Below are 18,970 nucleotides of genomic sequence, written 5' to 3'. Positions count from 1 at the left end.
TTCCGGGGTTTTCCCTCAACCCATTATGAGGAAATGCTGGGTAACTTTCGGTGTTGGACCCCGGACTCATTTCACCGGCATTATCACCTTCATCTCATTCAGACGCTAAATAACCTAAGATGTTGATAAAGCGTCGTAAAATAACCTACATACATAGTACTTAGTAGGTACGTGTGTGTAGACACACACACGATATTAAACGCATCGATATGGGTAAACTGTTCGATGTCTGTACTCACGTTAATAACGCTGTTGTTACCGAGAACTTCTCAATGGAATTATATTGAAAAAGGCGACGCGTCCAGTATATTTTGGCATAACGGGAATGCTTTATATGACATCACTGTTGCCCGGGCGACATTATATAAGATTATAAAGACGTAAGCAATGTGGCAGAGCAGTTATTATTAATTTTTGTCATATATATGTATATCAACATGCAAATCACTGTGGTTAATAATAAAATATAAATGACAAATTAACTGTACATACCTGACTTTCTTCTTCACGTAAAGCCATATCGTGGTTCTTCACGGGCAATAAAACCATTTTTAACTTAAAAATAAACAGACTTTAATTTTACTGTATTTGTGTAGCTAGAGATTTCAGTATTACCGGTCGTCCACCAGCTTCCCTTTATAGTATTGACCAAAATTGCGCGGTAGGGACCCCTAAGAAACATATGACGTAATGTAATGACGTCACACCCAAATGTCCGCAGCGCACTTGTCGAGAATGGAACGGAATCGATTGCTTTATCGACATGCGGTATCACGCATGCTTTCAATGAGAATTATTTCATGTTAATAAAATCAATATGTCGCTGCCTTATAAATGTTGGATGTGATACACTAGTTCTTTCATTGTATATGATTAGTAGTAACATTTAATGTTTTGAGACCTGCGACAGGACCAAGGAACGACTGGAGCAACTGAACGACGCGCTGAACATTAGAAAGCGTACGCAGGCGCGATATCTCGCAGCAAGTCGATAGTTTCGCAGACCAAAGACTTGGAATTGTCAATACCAGTGTCGGGATATTCAGCAAGGCAAGATTTCCAGTTTTGAAGTCACAGTAAAAAGTAACCATGTAAGTAGAATTAGTTTCATTGCTTTTTTAAACTGGGCATTTATAATATTAGATACTTGAATAAACGAGAACTGCGCAATTAATTTTCACGAACTCACAATGGACAGGAGGTGAATTTCAATCGATGGTGTTTCACAGTTGCTTTGTGGTGTGGGCAGGCCCAGCTTACGGTAGTGTCACTTCTGAACACGATTTCCATCATACTTCTTTCCACGCAAAACAGCAATGAATGCGTCGTAGCTTCCTCAGTTCTGCACGTACAACAGAACCAAATGTAATCTATTAACTATAAATAAATTAAACAGAAAACGTCGTACGTGTAATAGCAATGTCTTGCGGGCTGCCTAAGCATGACGAATATTTCTCTCCCTTTTTTCTCCCCTTCGTACTTCTAAATAAACCAAGCACTCTTGATTTCGGATCGCTATCTCAATAAAAAGAAAAACGTAAAACGACTGTGAATATTATTTTGAAAAATTTTAGTTACAGAATTTTGTAATTATCATTATCTATACAATTACATTTTTTTAAAAATAATAATTGTTTCAACAGGTTCAGGAATCTGATCATGTTTCATGTAACAATAACGTAGGAGACCATTGTTTTTATGTTTAAATTTCGTATGAGACATTATTATACAGCTTCCAAAGAAATAATGTTGTGTGAATGGCAAAGTAGAAGGCGTATAAGAAAAAATTACGATGACGTAATATATTTTCATATTAATTTTGGAAACAAAGAAAATCCACAAATGTCCCTTCCACATATGGCAGAGTGAAGGATAATATGTTCCAAGTATGAAAAAGAAATGGGTTATATTCTCTATGAAACGACTTTTAAACTGAAAAATAGGCTTCGCATTGAAAAGACAGTCTTACTCTCCACCTTCATCAGGGTTTTCAGTTGAGTTCATGCATGTCGTCTTAACATTTTCACTCGGCGTCTCTGGGTAAAAATATATCATGAAATTTTCTCTGTTGAGTTGCTATATTTGCTTCATCGGGTCCCAAACGGACACTAAAAACGCCAACATTTCTCACATTTAAAATAAAATGTGACATAATATAAAGTGAAAAGTCCTCAATTTAAGACATTCTTACTAAAAAGAATACTAATGAGACGAATGCTTAATCTATTTTGTCACCTACATGATATTAAGTCTGCTTTTCATTAAAGCACATTTAAGATTTACAATTTTAATGTGGTTAAATTTAGTGGGGAAACGATATGACAAGAGAAGAACAGTTAATCGCGATACGGAAGTGAAATTTTAGAACTGGTAGACCTGCAAATGCAATACGCACTTTTTTTTAATTGCATTAGCATTGTTCTTATATAAATCGAATGAGAAATTTTCTGTGTTCATATTTTAAAAATTCGATGTGAAATGTATTGTGGACAAATATTACGTAGCGGCAGATTTTGTATTTTTCGGAGAAAATCACGGGTTTCCCTATCAATCATTTCGCTAATTCTCTGTCATGTCACCATACTTACCCCATGATGCTTTGCGGTCAGTATACGGCGTACAGTAAGTAGAGGCTTCACACCTGATATAGGGTACCTCTTGAACTGATGGCAAATTAAGGATATATTTACTTTTATATATGAAAGGACGATATTATTATTATCATTATTATTTATTATTACTTATTATTATTTAATAATGTCATTATATTTAATACAATTTTAAGTGACTGAAGTTGCAGGATACAGAATAAAAAATCATAAATGTGATTAATGAGTGCATATCTTTTCATTTCTATTAACAAATAACTTGTTAAGGGTAGAACAATGTTACAATTCTTTAATATTTTAAACATAATTATTTCGCGAAAAATTAATATTATCAGTGAATAATTCCTATTGCAATCAAATAACTACGTTATAGACTGAATACATAATATTAAACAGTCTGAGCGGTAAACTTGAGAAGAAGTGGCTTCTTGCGAATCAGCGAACAAAATGGAGGGTCATATTACAGCGAGCTAGCGAGAGAAATTTAACAATGTGAGCGAGAAGTGTAAAATGTTGTATCAGTGACTCGTAATTTAATAAAGATAAAAATTTGTATAGCAAATGCAGTAACAATTATGAAAACGTGATGTTTTTAAGTTAATGGAATAGCAGTTGATTGCACAGGAATAAATTAATTAAACATCTGCTCTTCCGAGAACCACTTCGAAACCATGGCAACGAGAGAAATGGCAGCATCACATTCAATAATGATTTCGGACTATTTTGACCGGAAATAAGCATTGAAAGAGTGAAAGAGACATGGCAAAGTTAATAAGTCACAGGATGTATTTTGCGCGGCAATATTGTGCATTTCGATTTATTATTCGCATCAACTGTATACAGAGTTGCCAGATACTCTCATCATGAATCCAGGACAGGTGATGATATTGCGTTCCTACTATAATGTGACTAAACATTTGATTAATTCAATTTACAATACAACTGACTATTTTTTTTATGCATCTAAACTAATGATATAGAGTATAAACTTTTAATTTTGTTACATTTTTCCTTACTTACTTTACTTGCTTTACTTACTTACTTACTTACTTACTTACTTACTTACTTACTTACTTACTTACTTACTGACTTTTAAGGAACCCAGGAATGTTGTACTTTTGACAATTAAATGTTTTGATGTGGCAAAGTTGACTAACCTAACTCCATTATCCTTACTAGTTACGTGTAGGCTCTCTTTTCCAATAGTCGGTTTAAAAATATCCGTCCTACTTTAGCATTGAAATCTTCCAATAAAATTTTCATGTGATATCTAGGTAACTGATCAAAAGTCTGTTCCAATTCCTCATAGAAGCTATCCTTTATATGATCGTTTTTCTCTTCTGTAGGGGCGTGAGCATTTATAACTACGATATCGCACCATCTACCATTAAATACTAAATACGATAACCTATCACTGATAAATTCGATCTTTTTTACTCATGATTTTATTCTTTTATGAATAAAGAATCCTGTTCCTAATTGATGTATCGTTTCCTTCCCCATAATACAACAAGTAATCTCCTATTTGTGATATGCCATTCCCATCTAACCTAACCTCTTGTACTCCCACAAAGTCTACTCTATATCTAGCTAGCTCTTTTGCTACTAATGTTACCCCTCCTGTTCTATATAGACTTGTAACATTGCAAGTACCAAATCTCATAACCTTATTCCTTTGCTGTGGTCGTGCCAAAGAATCAGTCTCGTTCCGAGGCTTATTTTGAGGTTTCGTAACAAGCTGTTTTTTTACGGTGATGGGTTTTTAGCCCTTCGCCCAACCCCCAAGCTGGAGGACCACCCCTCATCGGCTGTCCGCGACTGCTTATTCAAATATTCACAGCTACCCTCCATATCTGGAGGCCGTCTCCTCGATCCGGAACCTGAGGACGCGCCATGCCGTGGTGATAGGGACCCGCAATACATAGTACATTTTTCCTAGGTTATGAAACTTCCTTTGAATTATTAATAATGTCTGGAAAAATAATGTCATATTACACCCTGTTCTATTCAGAGGAAAAGCATGATACAGTGTTTAAATCCTGTCAATAATAAATCAACTTCTTAAAGTAAAAATACTGTATAATACCTAATACCTACTAAGTTATAGTATTTTCGTTTTTATTTCAATACAACTGGATAGAAGGCGTCAGATGGCATTGACGACGACATTGAATATACATAGGTTGAACAGGGTTTTGAAAGAAATGAAGAAGGAATTTTAAAAACAATTTATAAATTATATCTTTTTTCTTTCACTTTTTTGGTATTCCGGATAAATAGGGTAAACTAGGGTCTGTTGGACAGTCGGGCATGTTGGACACTCTGTACTTTAACGTGTTACCTCGCCACTTGTGGGCACCACATTCTGCTTGAAGTCAATGACGGAAGTAGCCACGAGTGGGGCTACTTCCGTCATTGACTTCAAGCAGAATGTGGTGCCCACAAGTGGCGAGGTAACACGTTAAAGTACAGAGTGTCCAACATGCCCGACTGTCCAACAGACCCTAGTTTACTCTATAACCCGACACAGGACACACTATTAAAATCCAGAACAATCCTGGGAAATCCAGAACTTCTGGCAATCCTGATTGTATATACTTACTTACTTACTTACTTACTTACTTACTTACTTACTTACTTACTTACTTACTTACTTACTTACTTACTGGCTTTTAAGGAACCCGGAGGTTCATTGCTGCCCTCACATAAGCCAGCCATTGGTCCCTATCCTGAGCAAAATTAATCCATTCTCTATCATCATATTCCACCTCCCTCTAATCCATTTTAGTATTATCTTCCCATCTACGTTTCGGCCTCCCTAAAGGTCTTTTTTCCCTCCAGCCTCCCAACTAACACTCTATATGCATTTCTGGATTCCCCCATACGTGCTACATGCCCTGCCCATCTCAATCGTCTGGATTTAATGGTCCTAATTATGTCAGGTGAAGAATACAATGCGTGCAGTTCTGTGTTGTGTAACTTTCTCCATTCTCCTGTAACTTCATCCCTCTTAGCCCCAAATATTCAAAATAGATACTGTATAATACCTAATACATACTATAGTATTATCGTTTTTATTTCAATACAACTGGATAGAAGGCGTCAGATAGCATTGTTGACGACACTGAAATATGGATTGTACAGGGTCTTGAAAAAAATGGAAAAAATGAAGGAATTTAAAAAATATATATAGAAATTAGCAAAATTTTTTTTTCCAAATTTTTTTGGTATTCCGAGTAAATATAACTCAATCCAGGACACAGGACACACCATTAAAATCCAGAACAATTCTGGGGTATCCAGGACGTCTGGCAATCCTGATTGTATATGCCTGTAGTGAATACACTATGCCTTACTAAGGGTAAATTATTTTATTAATACTTTTAAAATTCAGAACAAATACTAAGCAGAATGATACCACGTTCTATCAGTGTTTTGAGTTACATTAGACGAATGCGTATCGGTCTCTTTGCAACATAAATAAAATAGAAGAATGATTCTGCAGGCCAGTCGTCTGCAGTTATCACCTTCGTGCTAGACAGGGGAGTGTCTTGTCCCATACGGTTTCTAAGTTTCGCCATTATCCTATTTACAGTCTCACATTACCTTTACGCAACGGAATTAGAAATAGAAACACACAATACACACTCAGTGAGTGCCTTCAGAGTTTCATAAAATGTCGACTCCTAAAATGAAGAGAAAATGTCTTGTGGAATACTCTGACTTACTCATGACAGTCTCAGCCTTTTTGATCCCAAACAGTATGAAGACTTCTTTACATTGATTCAAATTAATTTTATGAGTATTTTAAAGCATTAAAAATACCCAGTCAACTCTAGCAATCTCTCAACTATTTAATATTTGTTTCATCTCATATAAGCCTACCACATTCATGCATAGTGTTTTGCTCAGGGCAAGTGTTTCACTGCAAACTCGGCTATCTCTAATCTTTCCTATTTTCTGCCTTCCTCTTTGTCTCCCTATATGATTCATATATCTTAATGTCGTCTATCAACTCTTCTCCCGTTCATCATTCCTTTCAGTGCATCCTTCAGAAGGCAATTTCTTCTCAGCCAGTGATGCAGCTAATTTCTTTTCCTCTTCTTAATCAGTTTCAGCATCATTCTTTCTTCACCTAGTCTTTCCAACACAGTTTCATTTCTTATTCTGTCTGTCCACTTCACACTCTCCACTCTGCTCCATATCCACATTTTAAATGTTTCTAGTCTCTTCTCTTCACTTCGTCGTAATGTCTATATTTCTGTCCCAAACAATGCTACAGTCTACACAAAACACTTCACTAGTCTCTTCCTTAGTTATTTTTCCAGAGATCCGCAAAAGATGCTCCTTTTTCTATTAAAAGCTTCCTTGGACATTGCTATCTTCCTTTCGACTTCCTGGCAGCAACTAATGTTACTGCTTTTTGAACACCCCAAGTATTTGAAGCTGTTCACTTACTTTACTGCCATTATTTAGAATTCGAAAGTTTATTTTCTTTATTTTTCTTCCTATGTCTTATTTGGATTTATCTTCCTCCGTATTTCTCACAGCTGTCATTTAGCTCCAGTAGCATATCCCTTAGTATCATCTCCTCTTCTGCTACCAACGCCATATCATCAGCAAATCTTATGCACTTTATTCTTCTTCCTCATTATGTCTGTACCACATCATACACAACAATTTTTACACTTTTCAAACTTCATGTCCTGGCCACATTAAAACACATGATTTTGATTTACTTTGGAACTAATAGTTTTCCTTCACTCTTCTTTCCCTCCATCTCATTAAAATATAGGGTCTTAATCACATATAGGCTAGATTGTGCAGTCTAAAGTTCCAGATACCACGTCCGGAGGAATTATAAGTTCTGCTGTATATTTTTGAGAACTATACCTAGATTTTACATTGCTCTGAGTGTTCGATAATGTAACTGAACTTACTATACAATTAGAATTCACCATTTCGAAAAAAGAATCTCCCTCTTAACTGTCAAATCAGTGTCGTCCTTAAGATTGCACTGCAATGAATAATTCTAGATTTGTAACATAAAAGTAGAATATTATAGATTTATTAATTTGTCCTACAGAATAATATCTGTAATATTGACAATTAATATTTGAGGAGAAAAATTCGCTCCGGCGCAGGGGATCGAACCCGGGTCCTTGGTTCTACGTACCAAACGCTCTGACCACTGAGCTACGCCGAATTCAATCCACAGCACTGGACCGAACCCTCCTCCTTCAATGGCAGTTGACATTGGACATATACTGTCCGTTACTCAGGAGAAAACGAGGGGCAAGAATGTGACCTTCTTGACTATCGCTGTTGATTATTATAAACATCGCTCAGATAAGCATCCCAGTAGCCAGGTTATTACTCGTGCAGGAAACATGAGTAACAATGCGTATGGAAATTAAAGCTAAGTTGAACAGAAGGAGACCTAATGTTTCCGCTTACTGCAGTACAAATATTGACGTGCTGTCTTACGTTTTCTGTTCACATCCCGTCCCCCTCAGTCCGCTCTCGTCTTCTCCTGAGTCACCGACAGTACGTCAACATATATGCCTAACTTGGAGTCAGGCCACAAAGGGAAACATTGAAGGAGGAGGGTTCGGTCCGGTACTGTGGATTGAATTCGGCGTAGCTCAGTGGTCAGAACTCTTGGTACGTAGAACCAAGGACCCGGGTTCGATCCCCGGCGCCGGAGCGAATTGTTCTCCTCAAATATTAATTGACATAAAAGTAGACCTATAGGTTGACTTGAATATCATTACAATAATAAAAACTGATCGTTTGAGATGGGCTAGACTTTGGCAAGAATGGAAGACACACGACCAGAGAAAAGAGTCTTTTTATATAATCCAGGAGGACAGAGGACTAGAGGAAGACGGAGAGCTAGATGAGAGGATGACATAGAAAAGGATGCTAAAAGTATTGGAGTCCGTAACTGCACTGGTAGAGCAAAAAACAGAGAGCAGCGGCGAAAACTTCTTGGGACAGCCAGGACTCTTAATGGGTTGAAGCGCTGATAATGATGATGATGATGATGATGATGATTATGATGATGATGATGATGATGATGACTTGACCGATATATACTGAATAAAGAACGAGTCTCTTCCAGAATTATTTGAATTTCATGCAAAATATTCTCTCTTATGGAAAATATAAAACAGGTTATAGTTGCTTTTACGATATACAGGCTAACACGGGTTTTATTACAGGAAATTTATTTCTAAAATTTACGACGACAAAAGACAAACCATGTGTTCTACAGTGCATGCTTGATACCTCTTAAGCTGCATCTACGCGGTTCAATTTTCCATGAGCGTACGCACGCAATCTGGGAAGAATATTGAAAGAATCAAGTTTAAAACGCACATTCAATTAAGGTGCATGAAGATTTTGTGTCTACACGGTGTGCCGTATTGAATCGATCGGAGCTAAAAGAAATTAAGTCAAAATATGAAGTTTTGGGTTATGCAACAATTTGAACAACTGATGTCATGCCATCGAACGGTGGAAGAAGGAACTAAGACTTTTAAATATTCTTTTGTCTTCTATAACATAAAAATATAATATTTGTGTTATTAGTGGAATATTTTTTGCTTTTCCTGAAAAGTCGTCAAAAGTGACTTAATTCCTTTTAGCTCCGAAGCTCCGACCAATTCAATTATATATATATATATATATTCGACCTGGTTGGCGAGTTGGTATAGTGCTGGTCTTCTATGCCAAAGGTTGCGGGTTCGATCCCGGGCCAGGTCGATGGCATTTAAGTGTGCTTAAATGCGATGGGTTCATGTCAGTAGATTTACTGGCACGTAAAAGAACTCCTACGGGACAAAATTCCGGCACATCCGGCGACGCTGATATAGCCTCTGTAGTTGCGAGCGTCGTTAAATAAAACATTATATATATATATATATATATATATATATATATATATATACAGTCAACTCCGGTTATAGCAAAGCTCTGCGGACCAGCATATTTCGTTCACTATATCCGAGGTTCACTAAAACCGAAGTGTCTGTTTTTATACTAAGTACTGACGTTGCTATAGGCCTACAAACAATATTAATGTCCTCTTGGGACAGACCACGTTCAATATCAGTAATAATGTTCACTTTATCTTCCAACTTAAACACTTTATGCTTCGACATCCTGATGTTCACAGTTCGAAACTTGAATCTAATCTGACCATGTAGGTAGTAGGCACTGACTGATTTCGCACCTCTTTCCACTAGAGGTATGCTACTGTGTACTCGGCCTTGGAATTTCCCCGGGTTCACTTTTACAAAGATGCGGGAGGAAGGGTTGAGGATAATTATACTGTAATCCTTCTTGTATTTACCTTTTGGTCATCACTCTACTCCCTTTTACAAAAGAAAACACTTTCTCTTCCTATTCTTCTAATAACCTCTTTTAAAAGAGTCAGAACTAATCCTTCCTTTATCCCTCACTGCGTACACTATTCCCTTTAACATGTTTGAAGCTGTCCAGAAAGCTGAACAAATCCTTTGTCTTTCAATGCACATAACGAGTAGATGATTTGAGATTTTGTTCTGAACATATTCTTGGAAGTTTATAGGAGAAAGGGTTTTCTAAATTACCATTTTAGTCATTTTAAAATTGCATTTTCTTGGGGAAGTTCTAGTTTTAGATTCACTATAACCGAAATGAGGGTTCGCTATAAACGGAAATATTAATGTACTTTATATATATATATATATATATATATATATATATATATATATATTTATTTATTTATTATTTTGCTAATAATTGTAACATAAAATGTAATATATACAGAAACACTTTAGCTCACCCCTGAAAGAGTAGAACTCGTGCTCAGGGGCGGATTCCTGAATTGAAATTAATAATTATACAATACAATTTGTCTTATGTCTACTGTGCAATTATAGTATATAAATTTAAATTTACAATTTTTCAATTTTATAAAATCCATACATAACTTTTTAAATTTAATACTAGAACTATTAGAATTGGCAAGATTAGGATATTTAAATATAAATTTGTTATATATTCTTGGGCCTAAATTACTACTATGGTTAAATACTGTAACAGTGTTGCATTTTGGTTCAAACAATCTTAAAGAATTCATACCTTTTGTTTCGTAACTGTGAGAATACAATTCAAAATTATTTCGATTTTTATGTATGAATTTTATTAATACAATGTAATAAATTTGTCTTACGTTAAGTACATTAAAGTCTAGAAACAAATTTTGAGATGGAAAATCAATAGGTTTATGAAGATATATTTTAATTATTTTCTTCTGTAATAAATAAAGTGGATTAAAATTGGATTTAAATGAGCTACCCCATCCTTTAATTCCATACATAATTACCGATTGAAATAAAGTTAAATATATTGTACGTAATAAATTATTGACAAGTAATTCCTCAATAAAACAAAATAATATACTATTTTACGTAATTTATTACAAAGGTAATTAATGTGTTGGTTTCATTTTAAATTATTATCGAAAATTATGCCTAAACACTTAACTTCAGAGGACTCTTTAATAATCGGACATTTACACTGTATAAGACAACAATCAGAATTATGTAATTTAATTCTTAATATAGATGTAGGAGGTTTGTTACATTTTTCAGATAATGAGAATGGAATAATTATGGGTCGGGAACAACGATTTAGGTTCGCTTTAGCCGAATGTTCACTATATAATATGAATCTTGCATTCATTGCTTGAATGCGTAAAGTTGAAAGAAAAGCTGAACCGTGTAGATGCACCTATAGAGTCGTATACGAACCTCTTTAATATTACTGCTGAAGTTGGCAGCCCTGCTGAGAGAACAGGATGCTAGATTTTTCGTAGCGAAGTCTCACCTTTTCTAATTCCTTATCAGTAGCCTGAAATACAGATTCACCGTCAGTTTTTTTCAGTTCCACAATGCATAAAAATCTCTCTTTCACTTCAAAAGAAGGGGCGGGGCAACATAACGTACTATTAAAAATAGCCCACTTTGATTTATTATTTGTGGACTCGTCTGGCAATAAAGTAATATCGATCGTAGAGAATGGTTTAATCTTGATTAGTTACTATTTCATCAGTATAACTCCATCGCTCTGAAACAGTATATTTGTTAATGCATGTGGGTATTTCATAACACCGGTTAAAGGCCATTTTGCATCTGGTGTGTGATGAATCGTGTTCGGACTTTTTGTCACAACCAGAACGTATCGCGGACTTTTCGTCACAGTGTATTAAAATGTCACGCGGACATTAGCCTGTGTCACAATATTAATACTGTCACAGATACAGTACGTCACACTAAAATGTCATATGGACATTATAGTATGTCACGATATTCAGAGTAAATGGTTTGTATGGTAACAACAAACGAAATTACTTCTTTAGTAACGTAAGCAAAACTCAAGTTAACAAAATTAAAAATTCGTGTATTTAAATTTCGAAATTGCAGATGAAACAAAATTCACCGAGTATTTTATAAAATATATAATACTCGCAATAGATTTACCTGTTTCTTTACAAATTTCAATAAACCTATATATTTTGAATTATTTTGCAAAATATATAATATTCGCAATACGTTTACCTGTTTCTTTACAAATTTCAATAAAGTGATATATTTTATAATATTTTGTAAAATATCTAAACTCACAATAGATTTACCTGTTTCTTTACAAATTTCAATAAAGTAATATATTTTGAATTATTTTCTAAAATATCTAATATTCTCAATACATTTACCTGTTTATTTATAAATTCCAATAAAGTTATGTATATTTTGTAATATATACAACACGAATGGCTTTTAAGGAACCCGGAGGTTCATTACTGCCCTCGCATAAGCCCGTCATTGGTCCCTATCCTGTGCAAGATTGCTTCAGTCTCTATCATCATATCCCACCTCCCTCAAATCAATTTTAATATTATTCTCCCATCTACGTCTCGGCCTCCCCAAAGGTATTTTTCCCTTCGGCCTCCCAACTAACACTCTATATGCATTTCTGGATTCGCCCAAACGTGTTACATGCCCTGCCCATCTCAAACGTCTGGATTTAATGTTCCTAATTATGTCAGGTGAAGAATACAATGCGTGCAGTTCTGTGTTGTGTGTAACTTCCTCCATTCTCCTGCAACTTCATCCCTCTTAGCCCCAAATATTTTCATAAGAACCTTATTTTCAAACACCCTTAATCTCTGTTCCTCTCTGAAAGTGAGAGTCCAAGTTTCACAACCATACAGAACAACCGGTAATATAACTGTTTTATAAATTCTATCTTTCAGATTTTTTGACAGCAGATTAGATGACAAAAACTTCTCAGCCGAGTAATAATAGGCATTTCCCATATTTATTCTGCATTTAATTTCCTCCCGAGTGTCATTTATATATATGTGTTACTGTTGCTTCAAGATATTATTTGAATTTTTCCATCTCTTCGAAGGATAAATCTCCAATTTTTATATTTCCATTTCGTACAATATATCATAATATATAAATCATATATTTGTCTTTTCGGGATTTACTTCCAAACCTATCCCTTTACTTGTTTCAAGTAAAATTTCCGTGTATTCCCTAATCGTTTGTGGATTTTCTTCTAACATATTCACATCATCCGCATAGAAAAGAAGCTGATGTAACCGTTTCAATTCCAAACCCTGTCTGTTATCCTGAACTTTCCTAATGGCATATTCTAGAGCGAAGTTAAAAAGTAAAGGTGATAGTGCATCTCCTTGCTTTAGCCGCAGTGAATTGGAAAAGCATCAGATAGAAACCGGCCTATACGGACTCTGGTGTAAGTTTCACTGAGACAAATTTTAATTAATCGAACTAGTTTCTTGGAAATACCAAATTCAATTTGTAATATTTTGTAAAATATCTAATACTCGCAATAGGTTTACCCGTGTCTTTACAAATTTCAATAAAGTGATATGCGCCATATAACAATGCTGTACATAGGACACAAATTCTGCTGTGACGTCAAACTCCCATGACAAAGAAGTCATGTCTTCTCCTTATGACACTCATTCCGTTTTGACATAATATCCCTGTGACAAAAAATGTGTGACAAGAAGTCCTTGGTACTTTTTACCTGTGACAAAACTTTCGGGAATCGTGATAAATCAATTCATATCAATTTTTGATTGTATAATCCGAAATGGCCTTCGGAATAGATGTATTACGTAAATGTTTTGAGATATTTTAGATTTTAATATCATTACATTGTTGATGTCGTCATTTGTTCAGGGATAGTGTAAAACAAATCATAATTATGATGATTAAACTCTGTATGGTTGAAGAAGTTTTCAAAAGAATCACTATATAGCAAAGGTATTAAGTTGTGCGAAAAGTGTACTGGTAGAGGCGACTCAGCGACGTCAGTCCCGTAGTCTAGTGCGTGCTGAAACGTAATTACAGTATGTTGGTTTATAAGTCTTTTTTTTTTTTGTCAAGAAAACTTTAGTGGGGTTCTAAGACGTGTTATGTTATGTTTGAATTTAAAATAGTCCCTATTTACAAGTATCGTATTTCTGTCTTTGTGTTAGTGCTGTGTAGCCTATCTAGGAAATGTGTCGTGATAGAAAGACATTGATTTTTTCACTGAATTCAGCACTCCAAAATTAGGTAAATCCATCCATTTACACATTAGATACACGAAAAAGGTTTCAATTTGTCCACTAGTGTAATTTTCAAGACTTTCATTAATGTTTTTACGAGAATTCAGCGAAGCAGGGGCTCGTACTTAGTGGTGTGAAGCATTTCTTCTCTTCCCAAATGTAGCCTCCATTTTTAACCGAGGTCGGTTAAGGCTGCCTGTTTACATTTACTTCTACATTTCTTTATTGAATTATTTATTATGAACAGGAGCTCATATAACCTAATATTTTCCTTCACAATAGCTTTAATATGCTTATCGAATTTCGTATATTTTTTTATAATTTTCTTTTGCTTTCTTTAGCTTTATAAGGTTCGTAAATGGTATGAAAATTAATAATTTACCTATTTTTAAATATTCTAAATCATTCTAAATGCGTATTACAGAATTTATGAAGTATCCCCTTTCATTTACACCAAAATCAAGCCAGTCTTAGTTACTTTTCCATTTTTGCTGATGTTTGAATTCATGTTCCAGTACTTTTACAGAATTCATGGTTGCTGACGTAGGTACATAGTTCACCTGTTGACATCCTCCTCAGGAATTTCTTAAGCACTGTTGTTTTTAATTCCATGGCATGGTTCTCGCGTTAATTGTTGACATCATCCTTAGGAATTTCCTATACAGTGTTGTTTGTAATTCCATGGTATGGATCTCCCGTTAATTGTTGACTTCCTCATTATGAATGTCCTATACAGTGTTGTTTTTAATTCCATGGTATGGATCTCCCGTTAATTGTTGACTTCCTCATTATGAATTTCCTAGGCAGTGTTGTTTTTAATTCCACGCATGGATCTCCCGTTAATTGTTGATATCCCCTTTTGGAATTTCCTAGGTAGTGTTGTTTTTAATTCCATGGCATGGATCTCCCGTTAATTATTGACCTCCTCTTTAGGAATTTCTTAAGCACTGTTGTTTTTAGTTCCATGGCATGGACCTCTCGTTAATTGATATCTTCCTTACGAATTTCCTAGACAGTGTTGTTTTTAATCCCATGGCATGAATCTCCCGTTAATTGTTGAATCCTCCTTAGGAATTTCGTAGGCAGTGTTGTTTTTAATTCTATGACATGGATCTTTAATTCATTGTTTACAAACTCCTTAGGAATTTCTTGGCAGTGTTCTTTTTAATTCCATGGCACGGATCTCCCGTTAATTGTTGACTTCCTCATTAGGAATTTCCTAGGTAGTGTTGTTTTTAATTCCATGGCATGGATTTCCCGTTAATTGTTGACATCCTCTTTGAGAATTTCCTTTTCTTCCCCCCCCCCCAAATATTGTCTATTATTTGTGCACACTTATTTTGTCATACTTTTACAAGAATTTCTGTATATAAAAATGATTTAAAAACGTTCATTGTAAGTGGATTTTTCTCATGATCCAATCTCTTCGGCCGCACTACAACCTTGGGGTTCACCCGGCCTCTAAAGGTAAGCGTTCACTACATCGTATCGCACTCCTCGTACGAATCGCACGCAACGGATATTTTAAGTGCAGTGCGTTCACTGTAACTGCTTCACCTCATCGCCTCATCGGATTCCCCTATCAGCTGTTTAAAACATGACGTCGTACGATATTCACGTTACTGAAAACAGAGAAGTTGAGGTTAGGTCTATTAATTACGTCTGTTAGCGAATAAGAATTTGTAATTGCTTCATGCGTCTTAATTGAAGAGGAAGAAACGAAAGAAATATTGGTTACATAATATATTTGCAAGAAACGACTTGATTACTGTAATGGGAACGCCTCAAATTATATAATTCTTCGCAATTTTCTACACGCGAAATAAGTTTTCCGTCTGCCATTTTGGCGCGACACTGAACATGGCACAACATAATAGTAACAGTTGACCAATTAAAATCGATTTATTAAAGAAGGCCATGATCGCACGCATCGGAAAAGTTGCCCATCCGAGAAACGTGGACGGATTTGCCGAGAGGCGATGCCTCCGATACGATGTAGTGAACGTGGTTACATAACAATTACAGCAAAGATAGTCTTTTTCCGATCCGTGCGATTCGTCCGATGAGTGCGATACGATGTAGTGAACGCTTACCTTAACAGAAATGAGTACCAAATTACTTTCTTGCGACAAAGCTGGCTAGCACGTAGGACTGGCATTCATACTACTACTCAGTGCCGACATCCCTACTACTATTTAGTACCGATTATCTCTTCACAATCCTCCACCATAAATGCCTTTCAGGGCCTGTAATGTGACAGCTTTGGTTTTGTCCATTATAATGTGCACAATATTCTCGACTGGCGAAGAACGCTCACTATTCTTACTGGATTGTTGCAGAACAGATTTGTTAGAAACGACATCAACTTCGAGTGTGGTTTCAGCTTTTAAAGTAAAGGATTCTTGTCTCACTACTGTTTAGCCCGGGAAGCAAATGCCTCCGCCCCTTCGGGAATTTTAGCACATTTAAATGATTGTATTAGTATTTTAGTAGTAGTAGTATTTATTTATTTAACCTGGTAGAGAAAGGCCGTCAGGCCTTCTCTGCCCCTCTACCAGGAGATTCCAACTATAATATGAAGAATAAAATTACAATTAGTATTAAATTTACAATTACAATTACAAATAAAATTACAATTAGTATTAAATTTACAATTACAATTACAATAAAAATCAAGGTACGAAAAGATTACCTGACTAATTAAAGCTAGATAATTTATCATAGAAAAGCAAAGAATATTTTATATTTACTGAATTACAAATTAAATCTAGAATAACAAAATTGTATGGTGATGAAATTACTGGAATTGAAATATTTTGTGATAGATTAAGGAAACTATTTACAAGAAATCAATTACTGACCAAGTGCCTAGTAAGTTTGCGTTTGAATTCAATTTTATTTCGACAGTCCCTGATGCTAGCAGGTAACGAATTCCAGAGTCTTGGCAGGGCTATTGTGAAAGAGGATGAGTATGAGGAGGTGCGATGGGATGGTATTTTTAGTATTGTTTCATGACGAGAGCGTGTGTTCAGATTATGGTGGGAAGAAAGGTAAGTGAAGCGAGTCGACAGGTACGAAGGATTAGAAGAGTTCAAGATTTCGAAGAGAAACACAAGTGAATGTAAATTTCTTTTCTTATCTAGTTTAAGTCAACCTATTGCTGCCAGGGATGGGGTAATATGATCATATTTACGAACATTGCTTACAAAACGTACACATACAAGTATGATATCTACATCGACATGGGGAACTATTAATAATGGAATTCCTCAAGGATCAATATTAGGTCCCCTACTTTTTCTAGTGTTTATAAATGTGCTTGCTCCCCTTATAAAAGATGTAGGTCATCCCATATTATTTGCAGATGACACAAGTATAGTAATTACAGCCAATAACTCCAACACATTCCAATCTTCAACAGAGGAAATTCTCTTCAAAATATGTGACTGGTTCTCAGTCAATAAATTAGTATTAAATTGTAACAAAACTAACATAATTCAATTTAAATCCTGTCCAAATTCAACGTCGCAAATTTCTAGCGCAATAATTAACAATAGATACCTATTAGAAACAACAACAACCAAATTTCTTGGCTTAAAAATCGATAATGTGTTAAAATGGAAAAAATCATATTAAAGAAATTACCCCCAAACTAAATTCAACTTGTTTTGCTATTAGATCTATGCAAAAGATAGTAAATACCAATACCTTAAAAACAATATACTTTGCATACTTTCACTCGGTAACGAGTTTTGGAATAATATTCTGGGGAAATTCCACAGATAGTAACAATATATTTCTATTACAAAAAAGAGTAATTAGAATAATAGTAGGTGCCAAATCTAGGGAATCGTGTAGGACTATTTTCAAAAAACTACAAATAATGCCCATGGCTTCTCAGTATATTTTTTCATTAATAGTCTTCCTCGTATGTAATCGTGAAAACTTTGTAACTAATTCAACAGTTCATAGCATAAATACACGTCAAAAAATTACTTTCATACTCCATCGGCAAGTCTATCGTGCTATCAAAAAGGAGTGCGTTATATGGCAGTAAAAATTTTTAATAGCCTCCCTGTCGATATAAAAAATGAAACTCAAAACATAAAATTATTTAGGGCCAAATTAAAGAAGTATCTAATTTCTCACGCCTTCTATTCTGTAGGTGAATTCTTGACATTCAATAACACTTCATGAAATTGATACTAAAACTATGTGTTGTACTAGTAGACTATATTGTAAACCTCGTCTGTGTATATTTTTCATCAAGACTGTGACTATAAATTAAGATTTTATAATAGTATTAAGTTTTTTGACTTGTTCCATATTCTAGCTGTAAGCATGTATGAATACCATGGAATGTTAATCAATACAATACAATACAATACAATACAAATTATGAGCACGTTAAGTTTCGTTTTGTTGTCGCTGGAGAGGTCAGTCAGTAAAATGTCAGCATAGTCAAAATAGGGAAATACAAGTGTCTGCACAAGGGACTTTTTTATGCAAGAGGGGAGATGAACATTTATCCTTTTTAGCACATGGATAATAGAATATACTTTTCTGCAGAATTGTACTTGGATTTTGAGCTATATAGTTGACAGTTGAACTAAAAAAGTTTATTTAACTGTGTCTAAATTTCCGGAGGTATCTTTCGAGCTACATCGTGGATTCATCGCCGATCACATACATTATTTAACGCGCAGTCGGAAAGTCGAACCTGTTG

General features: G+C 35.1%; 1 protein-coding gene across 2 annotated transcripts in view; it reads left to right on the top strand.

Moving 5' to 3' along the window:
- The first annotated feature begins 932 nt into the window (after window positions 1-932).
- The window catches only part of nSyb (neuronal Synaptobrevin), a 106,604-nt gene continuing 88,566 nt past the window's right edge, over window positions 933-18,970 (top strand). The window contains exon 1 of one of the 2 annotated variants that reach the window (XM_069835199.1): window positions 933-1,091. In XM_069835199.1, coding sequence (XP_069691300.1) covers window positions 1,090-1,091 — 2 coding nt within the window. In that variant the 5' untranslated portion in view covers window positions 933-1,089. The remainder of the gene's footprint in view (window positions 1,092-18,970) is intronic. The other variant, XR_011333925.1, reaches the window with a different exon arrangement.

This window comes from Periplaneta americana, chromosome 1, assembly GCF_040183065.1.
Source record: "Periplaneta americana isolate PAMFEO1 chromosome 1, P.americana_PAMFEO1_priV1, whole genome shotgun sequence".
In the NCBI taxonomy this organism is placed as follows: domain Eukaryota; kingdom Metazoa; phylum Arthropoda; class Insecta; order Blattodea; family Blattidae; genus Periplaneta; species Periplaneta americana.
This window is presented reverse-complemented; position numbering and strand designations above follow the sequence as displayed.